This window comes from Gobio gobio, assembly GCF_949357685.1.
Source record: "Gobio gobio genome assembly, chromosome: 6".
NCBI classification, from domain to species: Eukaryota; Metazoa; Chordata; class Actinopteri; order Cypriniformes; family Gobionidae; genus Gobio; species Gobio gobio.
In genome coordinates, this window is record NC_137102.1 from 48,604,328 (window position 1) to 48,617,042 (window position 12,715).

The 12,715-nt window shown below is 35.7% G+C and overlaps 1 protein-coding gene across 4 annotated transcripts in view; it reads left to right on the top strand.

Moving 5' to 3' along the window:
- The first annotated feature begins 4,110 nt into the window (after nt 1-4,110).
- camsap2b (calmodulin regulated spectrin-associated protein family, member 2b) overlaps nt 4,111-12,715 on the top strand; it is a 123,758-nt gene continuing 115,153 nt past the window's right edge. Inside the window, exon 1 of one of the 4 annotated variants that reach the window (XM_079818958.1) lies at nt 4,111-4,723. In XM_079818958.1, coding sequence (XP_079675084.1) covers nt 4,561-4,723 — 163 coding nt within the window. In that variant the 5' untranslated portion in view covers nt 4,111-4,560. The remainder of the gene's footprint in view (nt 4,724-12,715) is intronic. The other 3 variants (XM_079818960.1, XM_079818959.1, XM_079818957.1) reach the window with 3 other exon arrangements.

Sequence of the window (12,715 nt, forward strand, 5' to 3'; positions counted from 1 at the left end):
AGTCTGTGTTGTGTTTGCGTGAAGGCATCTTTGTATGAAATATTCAGCACATTATGTGTGTGTGGTTTTGGGGGGGTCGGATGAGGCTGGTAGCATTTAGCGTGATAATGGCACACACTTTGAATTGAACGTCATGTGAATAATCAAAGGTTCTGATGTTCGCAATCATAACACATTCCTGAATGTGCTGGTTGTCTTTACTTGCTCCAACCATTCAATTACATACAAGAAGGGAAAAGACTTTACGTCATGATATCCAGAAAAACAGTTCAATGCAAATTAATCCTAATGAATCTTATTTAACTTTTTTTATTTTTATATTTCACATTCACATATGTGTGAGTGTGTGTGTGTTTGTGATTTATGAGGACACAAATTGGTATAATGACACAGGTATTACACTGGTATTACGACGTAAACATGAAATATGAATATGTCCTCATATTTAAAATAGCTTTAAAAACATACTAAACAATGTTTTATTAAAAATGTAAAAATGCAGACTGTTTCCTGTGATGGTTTAGGGTATAGGATAGTATAGGGGGATAGAATGTACAGTTTGTACAATATAAAAACCATTAAGCCTATGGAATGTCCTCAACAATTAGATAGCAAAACAAACCTGTGTGTGTGTGTGTGTGTGTGTGTGTGTGTGTGTGTGTGTGTGTGTGTGTGTGTGTGTGTGTGTGTGTGTGTGTGTGTGTGTGTGTGTGTGTGTGTGTGTGTGTGTGTGTGTGTGTGTGTGTGTGTGTGTGTGTGTGTGTGTGTGTGTGTGTGTGTGTGTGTAAACTAGTCGTCAGATGGACAGACAGACAAACGGACGGACAGGATAGATAGATAGATAGATAGATAGATAGATAGATAGATAGATAGATAGATAGATAGATAGATAGATAGATAGATAGATAGATAGATAGATAGATAGATAGATAGATAGATAGATAGATAGATAGATAGATAGATAGATAGATAGATAGATAGATAGATAGATAGATAGATAGATAGATAGATAGATAGATAGATAGATAGATAGATAGATAGATAGATATTGTTTTGTAGTCAGGAAAGAATGACGAAAATAAAAAGTAGCCTTTGTATGATTAGAATAAATGAATGCTGCCATCTAGTGGTAGGAATACAACAACGCAGCTTAACCTACTGCTGGCGATATGAGACAAGCGATTTATTATTAGAGAATTTATAAATGTCTGCCATTTATGAACAATAAAAGCACACTATTTCTATCACTGTGCGGATGATCAGCATAATTTCTTAGTTATTTTAATTCGATATTTAGTTCTGGTTGTTTAAATGGGTAGGCCACGTGATAAAAGACTAACAGTATATCCATAAGCAGATGTTTAGATTGCGCATATTTCGAGTTAAACTTCTCTCATTCTTTAATTATTTTACAAAAATGGTGTCAAAATGCTGTAGGCTACATGCTCGATCCCAAACAAAGTAGAGCAGTGTACGCCGGTATCCGCAAGAGGGCAACATTACTCTTGTGGACAGTTGGCACAGATTTCTGCCTTAATTTTAAACGGAAAAGGTTAGGGTTCGCCAAGGGTCGGTTGAGCTTCTGTTTATGTTCGCTGATCAATGTTTATATGTGAATAAAATCCTAAATTCAATCTGTTCATCATATAAAGCGAGTCTCTTCGGAAATTTCTTGAAGCATCAAAGTGTCCGTTGCGTGAGGGTCAGTATGACAGCATTTTCATTTTTGGGTGAACCATCCCTTTAATTATCAGTGAACTATTTTTAGTCAACTCGTCTTTTCTTTTAACATATGATTCAGTGCACATAATGGGTGTGATGTCATTCAAACAGGGTCAGGAGCTTTAACAGTGAGTAAGCCAAGAGCCAACTGCTAAAATTAGCCAGAGAGATTTCAGTCACATCTGGACTCTCTCTCTCTCTCTCTCTCTCTCTCTCTCTCTCTCTCTCTCTCTCTCTCTCTCTCTCTCTCTCTCTCAATAAATGACTTCCATTTGTGCTTGAGAACTATAGGAGCCTCACTCCCTCACACATGAAAGGCTAGTGTGAGAGTATGTTTGATGAAAGAGTTGTGTGTGTGTGTGTGTGTGTGTAATGTATGTGGGTAGAGGGCAGTAATTACAGCTATTCTCCAGAGCTGATAGTCAGAGGCCGCCACAGACGTGGTCACACCCCTTCCTGTCTGTGAGAGCCGATCCATGACTCCTGCTGCTAATACAACCTGAAGACTCACATCTGTCTCAACATCTCACAGTTTGGACTCACTATTCAGCTGTAAACGCCACAGTTAATACTCCACCTCATCAGTCTCAAAGGTTATATGAGTACAGTTTGTGTTTTAGCCTATTGATTTAGCATGCTAATAAATTTAGAAAAACAAATGTAGGTTTTGTATCAAAAATCATTTTTTATTATTTGATTGACATGTTTGGCATGCAGTCTATTTTCATTTCTTACTTTCATGTCACTTAATGTAAGTCAACACTAACAGATACAAAAATAATAAGTGAAATATTTATACATATTGACAAATTTAGTATTTGCATTAATGAACATCTTTATATATATTAGGGCTGTCAAAAGATTAATCGCATCCAAAATAAAAGTTTGTGTTTACAAAATATATGTGTGTGTACTCTGTTAATTATTATTTATATATAAATACACACACATTCATGTATATATTTAAGAAATATTTGCATGTATATACTGTATATACATTTATATAATCTATAATATATATAAATGTTTTATATATAAAAATAATATTTTTTTCTTAAATATATACATGCTTGTGTGTGTATTTATATATAAATAATAATTAACAGAGTACACACACATATATTATGTAAACACAAACTTTTATTTTGGATGCGATTAATCGCGATTAATCTTTTGACAGCCCTATATATATATATATATATATATATATATATATATATATATATATATATATATATATATATATATATATATATATATATATATATATATATATATATATATATATATATATATATATATATATATAGTTGTAAATAAAACTTATTGGAGTATGTTTTACAAGAAAATATTTCAGTCTTTCTACTTCAAAATGTCATGTTTAATATTCATGTTAAAATTAAGAAAATTAACATGTTTATATGTTATAAACCTATCCCTAAACCTACTCCCCATCATACCCATTTATGCATTTTTAAAGTAAAAAAAACAAACTGAAATTCTTTTATTTTTATACCAGTTTTACAAAGTTTTTTCTGGGTACAAATTTATTCCCAAAATATGGTTAAGTAGGTACACACACACACACACACACACATTCACGTGCGCATGCTCGTGCACACACACACACACACACACACACACACACACACACACACACACACACACACACACACACACACACACACACACACACACACACACACACACACACACACACACACACACACACACACACACACACACACACACACACACACACACACACACAGTTTTAACCTCTTCCCTGTCAATTATATATTTCACTAATTATAATATTTATATGTGATTATATTATAAATATATTACACCCACACACAAACCTATCAGGCTTTACTTCTATATATATATTTACAATATTTGAATATCTAAGTTTAATATCTAAGGTCTAAAAACAGTTGTAGGGGTAGTGAGTGATCATGTAATATTTTGATAAAGAGATATAGTACATTAAATCTAATTTAATCTTATTTTAAGATTGAAAATAGGCTATAGCCTACTTTTAGTCACTCAATGAGTATAATTGAGTCACTATTTATTATTGTCCAAAATGACCTGAAGTCAAAATTTTTAACATTCACAGCAATTGAAATCCAAACAATTTTAGAAACATTACAGTAAAAAAAGATTGTTTTATTCAGCGGACGCCTAACCTACATAATCAGTATGCGCATTTTTAAAGAAATAAAAGAATAGATGTGTAAAATAGAAAACAGTGTAGAAAAGTACGGTAATAAAATGAGGTGTGAGGTGGTAAAGATGAGTTTTTATTTGACAGCTGCGTGAATGTGCCCCAGCCAGCAGTGCTTGTCTGCGTCTGGGCGTTTCGCGCATGCGCACTCATCTTTCGACTTTTTTTTCCAGGCCAGTGCGGCAGGCGGACCGCAGGGAGAAGAACAGATTTTAAGAAGGACAGTTACAAAAGTTGAAGAAGAGGAGAAATCATGACACAATGCGGTGAACTCATCGATCGCCTCTCCTCGCCATTAAACGTGACATCCCTCATCATGGCGCTTGTGTCACCTATGAAATATTGATTTTTGTCATCTACACCAACTTGAGGATATAATGCATTGCCGGGAAACGGATGAGAACTAGTGCAGACGCTTGGAATCGCTTGTTGGATATTGAATCCGGCGCTGGGGGATGCAGTTGGGATTGTTTCCGTGTATATAATCAATATATGAGAGGAGGGTTATTGGACTGCACGAGTGTTTGGGCCGACCCGTTATATTTCTCATCATATTTAAGCATGGGAATGTCGTCTACCGCTCTGATCTCATAGTCCCGTGGGACGTGATGCAGCCACGCGTAGATGTCAAGATGGGTGATGCCGCAGAGATCAAGGAGAGCAGGAGGACGTTCATCGTGCCGACGATCAAATCTGTTGATCACTATGATTTCACAAGGGCCAAGATATCATGCAGTTTGACGTGGCTCATCGCCAAAGCCTTTGGATCTGGTAGGTGGCGCTTGAAGGTTTGAAAATCCATATTTTGAGTGCTGGGGGAAGTTGCCACAATAAGGGTAATAGCTGTTTCTCAATTGCTTTATACAGGGGTTTTCAATTTGGGGGTCCCGGACCCCTAAGTGGGTCGCAAGGGAGTGCTTGGGGGTCCGTGGAAATATTTACAGATACAAAACATTTTTAAAGATGAAAATAATCAAATAATTAAGTAAAAGTAATGTGTATAAAATTAATTAGAAAATAAATAAATTTTATTAACTATTAAGTAAATAAATGTGTAAGTCAATTAGTGCTGTCAAACGATTAATCGCGATTAATCACATCAAAATAAAAGTTTGTTTACGTAATATATGTGTGTGTACTGTTTATAATTATGATGTGTGTATATATATATATATATATATATATATATATATATATATATATATATATATATATATATATATATATATATATATATATATATATACACATGCATGCATGTATATATTTAAGAAAAAAATAATATTTATATTTGTGTATCGCGATTAATCGCATCGAAAATAAAAGATACATTATATATGTGTGTGTACTCTGTTCATTATTATTTATATATAAATACACACACATTCATGTATATATTTAAGAAATATTTGCATGTATATACTGTATATACATTTATATTATCTATAATATATATAAATATAAATGTTTTATATATAAAAATTATATATATATTTTTAAATATATACATGATTGTGTGTGTATTTATATATAAATAATAATTAACAGAGCACACACACATAGATTATGTAAACACAAACTTTTATTTTGGATGCGATTAATCTTTTGACAGCCCTAATATATACAGTATATACATGTACATATTTCTTAAATATATACATGTTTTTGAGCATTGTTTTTTGAGTATTCAAATATACATAATATTTATTCACAGTAAAAAACACATATATTAATGTAACCACAATCACAATTAATCGTTTGACAGGCCTAAAATAAATGTATTATTATAATGAGCATTATCATTATGTAACTTAAAATTAACTAAATATTTTCAAAATATTTAGACATTTATAATATTAATTTCTCACAGAATAAAAAAAAACTATACCTAGATCCCTTTTAAATTTCTAGGATGGCTAGGATAATTATATTTGGAAGTCAGTAGCATTTAAAAGATTGAAATCCCCTGGTTTTAATATACCTTTTCATCAATTGTTTTGTCTTTCATAACTATGTTACTTTTTTTTTAATTTTGTTAATGGTAACACCAATTTGTTCAATTTTGAGAAGATAATGAATTAACTTATTTGCATTAACTCGGATGTTCTCTTAGGAGTCATAAACAAGATTAAAAGTTAAACCTCCGGTTTCACAGACAAGGTTTAAGATAGTCCCAGACTAAAATACATGTTTAAACTGTTTTAACTGAGAGCAACTTGTCTTAAAATATATCAGTGCCATTGATTTGTCTCAAGATGCACACCAGTAATGTTTTTTTCTACGGTACACTCTAAAAAAAAGTCTCGTAATCATAGGGGAACCTTTTTTAGTGCTATATAGCACCAATTTTGGTGCTTCAGTGGTTCTTCAGCGGTTCTTCAGAGGTGCTATATAGCACCTTAGTCAAAGAACCGGTGAAGAACCTCTGAAGAACCGGTGAAGAACCTCTGAAGAACCGCTGAAGAACCACTGAAGCACCAAAATTGGTGCTATATAGCACTAAAAAAGGTTCCCCTATGATTACGAGCCAAGAACCATTTTTGGTGCAATATAGAACCTTTTTTTTTTTAGAGTGTACGTTTAAAAAAAAAAAAAAAAAAAAACTTAAATGTCCTAATTGAACTAAGGCCTAATCCTGGTTTAATCTAAGCCCCGTCTGTGAAATCAGGCCCAAATCTGATTTTAAGTGCACAGAGGTTAAAAGCAGGGAATTTGACAAACATCTACATGGTGGTAAGTAACTACTGCCAAGTCTGCAAAAATCATTAGCCTGGATCCCTGCATAGACTCATGAAAGGCCACAGTCTGGCTTATGGCTCTGTGTCCATCTCCACAGTCCATAATAAATGCTCAAAGCAGATTCCCCGCTTCTGCACACTGTAATAGGATTGAATTTTCCAAAATAACTCCCAATGGAGGATGCTGGAATTAACATAAAGACAGACAATCTAACTTGCATGGACAACAAGCAATGTGGCTTTTATTGCTAGAGCGCCCACAAAAGAGACGCCAATGCAACAGGGCCAAGATGAAGATGGCTCCTGACAGAAGTGTGTGTGTGTGTGTGTAAAAAAGCTTTTTTTGCTGGTGGACATGAACTCTAATGTGGTTGATAAAGCATGGATTTACTCCGATTTATATTGCAGATGTCTCTGAATCCCCTGTATTAGATTAAAGGGATAGTTCACCCAAAAATGAAACTTACCCCATGATTTACTCGCCCTCAAGCCATCCTAGTTGTATATGACTTTTTTCTTTTAAACGAGTTATATTAAATATAAATAATGTCCAAGCGTAATAATGACAGTAAAGAGAGGATGAGATTTTGAAGCCCAAAAAGTGCATCCATCCATTATAAAAGTAATCCACACGGCTCCGGTGGGGTTAATAAAGGCCTTCTGAAGCAAAGCGATGCGTTTGTGTAAGAAAAATATCCATATTTAAAACTTTAAAAACTAAAATAACTAGCTTCTGGCAGACGGCCTACACATTTAATAATCATTTGTCAAGTACACTTGTTCGTGGACTACACTGCAAAAAATGCTCTTCTTACTTAGTAATTGTGTCTTGTTTCTAGTCTAAATATCTAAAAATTCTTAAATCAAGATGCTTTTACTAGATAAGTAAAATGACATAAGATTATTTTTCTTGTTTTCTTGAAAATTTAGTGAGTTTTTGCCTAAAACAAGTAAAATTATCTGCCAATGGAGTGAGAAAAATAATCTTGTTTCTGATTGAAATCTTGTTTCTTGTTTCTGTCCCAAACAGAAATAAGATTATTTTGCTCACCCCATTGGCAGATAATTTAGCTTGTTTTAAGCAAAAACTTGGAAAAAAAGACAAGAAAAAATGTCTTATATAATTTTACCTATCTAGTAATGCATCTTGATTTAAGAATTTTCAGATATTTGGACTCGAAACAAGACAAAAATACTAAATAAGAAGAGCATTTTTTGCAGTGTAGTTGACTAACATATTAAAGCACATCCACTTGATTATAATTTTAACTGTAGTTTGTTACTCAGTATTACATTTAAATGTACTAAATTGCGACTTCATCATTTCTAATGTGTAATTACAAATACAGTCAAGTCAAGTCAACTTTATTTATATAGCGCTTTTAACAATGTAGATTGTTTCAAAGCAGCTTTACAGTGTTAAACAGGAAAATAATGCAGCATAATTTTATTCAGCTGTATAGCCATTCTGGAAAAAACGCTGATGTCATCAGTTCATTTCAATTATCATACAGTGACAGTGTGGGCTTTGGATCAATAATTAGATCAGTAATTTAGTTTAAATGGTTAATTTAGTTTATTAATTAGATTTATTTCGATGTTTAGTTGAAAAATTAGTGTACAGGTGCATCTCAATAAATTAGGATGTTGTGGAAAAGTTAATTTATTTAAGTAATTCAACTTAAAAGGTGAAACTAACATATTATATAGACTCATTACATGCAAAGTGAGATATGTCAAGCCTTTATTTGTTATAATTTTGATGATTATGGCTTACAGCTTATGAAAACCCCAAATTCAAAATCTCAGAAAATGAGAATATTGTGAAAAGGTTATGCTCAAAGTGTCACACTCTAATCAGCTAATCAACCAAAACATCTGCAAAGAGTTCCTGAGCCTTTAAATGGTTTCTCAGTCTGGTTGAGTAGAATTCACAATCATGGGGAAGACTGCTGACCTGACAGTTGTGCAGAAAACATCATTGACACCTTCCACAAGGAGGGACAGACTCAAAAGGGAATTGCAAAAGAAGTTGGATGTTCTCAATGTGCTGTATCAAAGCACATTAATAGAAAGTTGAGTGGAAGGGAAAAGTGTGGAAGAAAAAGGTGCACAAGCTGCAGGGATGACTGCAGCATGGAGAAGATTGTCAGGAAATTGCCATTCAAATGTGTGGGGGAGCTTCACAAGGAGTGGACTGAGGCTGGAGTTACTGCATCAAGAGCCACCACACACAGATGGATCCTGGACATGGGCTTCAAATGTCGTCAGAAGAGTTTTTCCTGGGCTAAAGAAATAAAGAACAGGTCTGTTGCTCCTCTCTTCTCATTAGAGCAAATTTTGCATCTCATTTGGAAACTAAGGTCCCAGAGTCTGGAGGAAGAATGGAGAGGCACACAATCCAAGATGCTTGAAGTCCAGTGTGAAGTTTCCACAGTCTGTGTTGGTTTGGGGAGCCATGTCATCGGCTGGTGTTGGTCCACTGTGCTTTATTAAGTCCAGAGTCAACGCAGCGGTCTACCAGGACATTTTTGAGCACTTCATGCTTCCTTCAGCAGACAAGCTTTATGGAGATGCTGACTTCATTTTCCAGCAGGACTTGGCACCTGCCCACACTGCCAATAAGTACCAAAACCTGGTTCAGTGACCATGGGATTACTGTGCTTGATTGGCCAGCAAACTCGCCTGACCTGAACCCCATAGAGAATCTATGGGGCATTGCCAAGAGAAAGATGAGAGACATGAGACCGAACAATGCAGAAGAGCTCAAGGCCGCTATTGAAGCATCCTGGTCTTCCATAACACCTCAGCAGTGCCACAGGCTGATAGCATCCATGCCACGCCGCATTGTGGCAGTAATTCATGCAAAAGGGGCCCAAACCAAGTACTGAGTACACATGCATGATTAGGGCTGGGCGATATGGCTGAAAACTGTATCAATAATTCGTCGATATCGATAATTATTTATATGTTTTATGACCCACTTAAAATAAGGACCAGGAGAAAAATATTTTACTTTTAAACATTTTTATTTTAAACTTAATCTTCCTCTGATTATAATCCCCTCAGTTATAACGGCAGAAATGTCAACACAAGCATGGAAAACACTCAAATAATTAAAATATAAACAAGGCTTTGTCATAAGGCACTAGGGCTGGGTATTATTAGGAATTTGACAATTCGATTCGATTCTTGAGGCTTAAATTCGATTAGATTTCGATTCGATTCGATATTGATTTATTAGCTTCGATATCGATTCAATAATAAGTAAATACACAAGTAATGAAGTACCTAAGTATATTTCTTTCTTCCTATACATTCAAGTTATAAAAGAAATGTAAACAGAAGCACAAAATGTGCATACTCATAAAAGAAAGTACAACCATAGATATGATAACATTACAAAGTGCTATTTTGTCAACACAATAAATAACACTGAACAGCTGATCAGAGAACCTTTGGCTTATTTACTTATTTACGTCGGCTTTTAACGTTGGCGGTGCAGGCTTGAACGGAGCGCAGCTGCTGTCTTCCATCTTGCTGTTTTTGTAAAGCGCGTCTTGTACAACGCTGAACCGCGCTGAACGCTCTCACTAGAGTGTTACCCACAGCGCCGCCACTGGCCGGTGGGCTGAATCGATTCATAGGATTTGATGAATCGATATTGAATTGAGAAACAAATAATTGCAATGCATTGATGAATCGATATTTTTACCCAGCCCTATAAGGCACTGATGCAGAGTACCTCTCCATGTAGTTTCAAAGGCTGAATCCGAAATCGCCGCCTATACCCTACATAGTGCACTATTTGAGGGGACAGCCATTTGTAGTGGTGTCCGAAACCATAGTGGACGTTATTGAGTGCACTCATTCTATCCCACATTGCACCGCAATAACGAGTGTACAGCCGATGTACACACAGCGGCTGTCCGAATTCGCTCAATCGTTTTCATTCACTCCTTCAAGTGAACTGTATCAGTGGACTAAAGTAGGGAATAGTGATTGAGGGTTTAGGGGGCGATTTCGGATTCAACCAAAGTCAAGAATAGCACAACGGCGAGGGCATCGAGTATAAACACTTCCCCCAACGAACGAGGCGCATGCACGCTGTCAGCGGAGACTCGCGCTGCGGAGCCAGACGAAAGTATAACAAGGCTGGTAAAACAAGTTTGTGGTATTACCAGTCTTGGTGGGGACGACAGTCTTGCAGATGACATTGGTCTGACTACATTTAGACTTATACAAGCCAAAAAACTGCCATACTGGCGAGCTGACTTGTTTTCCTGTTTTATTAACAATTTCCTCGCTCGCTGCGGCACTCATTTTCCACTTATCACTCCACGCCGGTTCTGTTTACTGAAGAATGAATCCAACACGAGACAACGATATGGCGCAACCAGACATGATACAGTTACACGATTGGCTGTTAGCCTGTCACTCCCTACGTTGCTTGGTTACCAGAGAGTGAGTGCCTTTGTTCATGCAACCAAACTTGCTTCTAGGGATGAAACGGTATGGAAATTTAACATCACGATTATAGTGACCCAAATTATCACGGTTATCAATATTATCACGGTTTTGTTCAAACGAAATGAAAGTGTTCAAAAAGAACAGATGCACACACTTAAAACATTTCAACAAGTTTTATATTTGAAATTCAACAAACAACAAATAACTAAAGCAGCTCTAAGCACTTTTTTAAGCTAGATTCTGTGGGATTTCCTTCCTTAATGGCCGTCATCAATAGCAATGCATAACACATAAATAATAATAATTTGTCGTAAATATAATCTCTAATATTATCACTGTAAATATATTCCCAAGCAATATTCTCATCAGTGTTCTATCAGACACATTTAAATCTAGCATATTTTGTGTTAGAGCCCAAACAGTATCCTAGTGAAATAATGCATATCCATATTTCCATATGATTTGACAGTTTTTGTTAGTTTCACCAATTTTATTAAATATCAAAATGTGTGCATCATACCTGGCACCTAGATGAACACTTTACAGTCTTTTTATGACTGTCATTCTCTTCAAATGCTATTGAAGTTTGAAACGTGTATAACGTTACCAATGTTGTATGTAACTTTACAGACGGTCCCTAAATTCGCCTGCGTTATGCCAGTCATATCAGATGCGCTGTGGTTCTGCTGTGTTTTTTTTTAAAACCATTTTCGCTGCTGAAATAGAACAAAAGCAGTCATCCACTGTATGATGAATGAATCTCCTGCGTACAGCGCACGTTTATCTCTGCTTTGAGTGCAGATTTCAGCGAGTGAGAGCGGCGCGCGCTCTGAACAAAACTCCGCTAATCTGAACGCCTCTGATTATGAGACGACGTCGCTTTCATAAACTCAATAGAAGCACGTGTAAGTGCTTATAATGCGCAACGTGATTATAACAGATGGCTTTTGAGAAGACTATTATAAGTTCAACAGCCAGAGTGGCTAGTGTGCAGCCGAAATAACGTTACACTCGCAAATGGCGGTTGTTAATGTCAAACCCTGATTATTATCACTTAAATGTCACCCTAGTCTTGTCTGAACTTGTTTGTTCGCTTCACGTTATTATTTCCCAGACGTAGGTTTGGTATTGAGGTCAAAGTCCACTTGCCTTGCGTTCGTAGTTTTGAAGTGTTTTCCCTATTACAGCGACTTTCTTCTGGCATGTTTGCAGACAGGGTGACCATCTTAGATTAAGTTTCCCTCAGGACTTTTGTAAAAGCCAAAATATGACCACGCCTCAGATTTGGTCCTTTTAGAAGGCAGAACAATCCCCCGAGTGCTGTCACTGCTTTCTGCCATTTCTCCTCATTCAGAAAACAGCGGTGCGCCAGACTGACGCTGACTGGACAAGATTTACCGCGAGTTTTCACAACCGTGATAATCACACGCGGTTTTAATGATAATAAAATTTTATACGATATTACTAACCGTCACTAAATTTTATCGTGGTTTATCGTGAAACCGGTAATCGTTTCATCCCTACTTGCTTCGCAACCTCTGGTTTCTTTCTGACG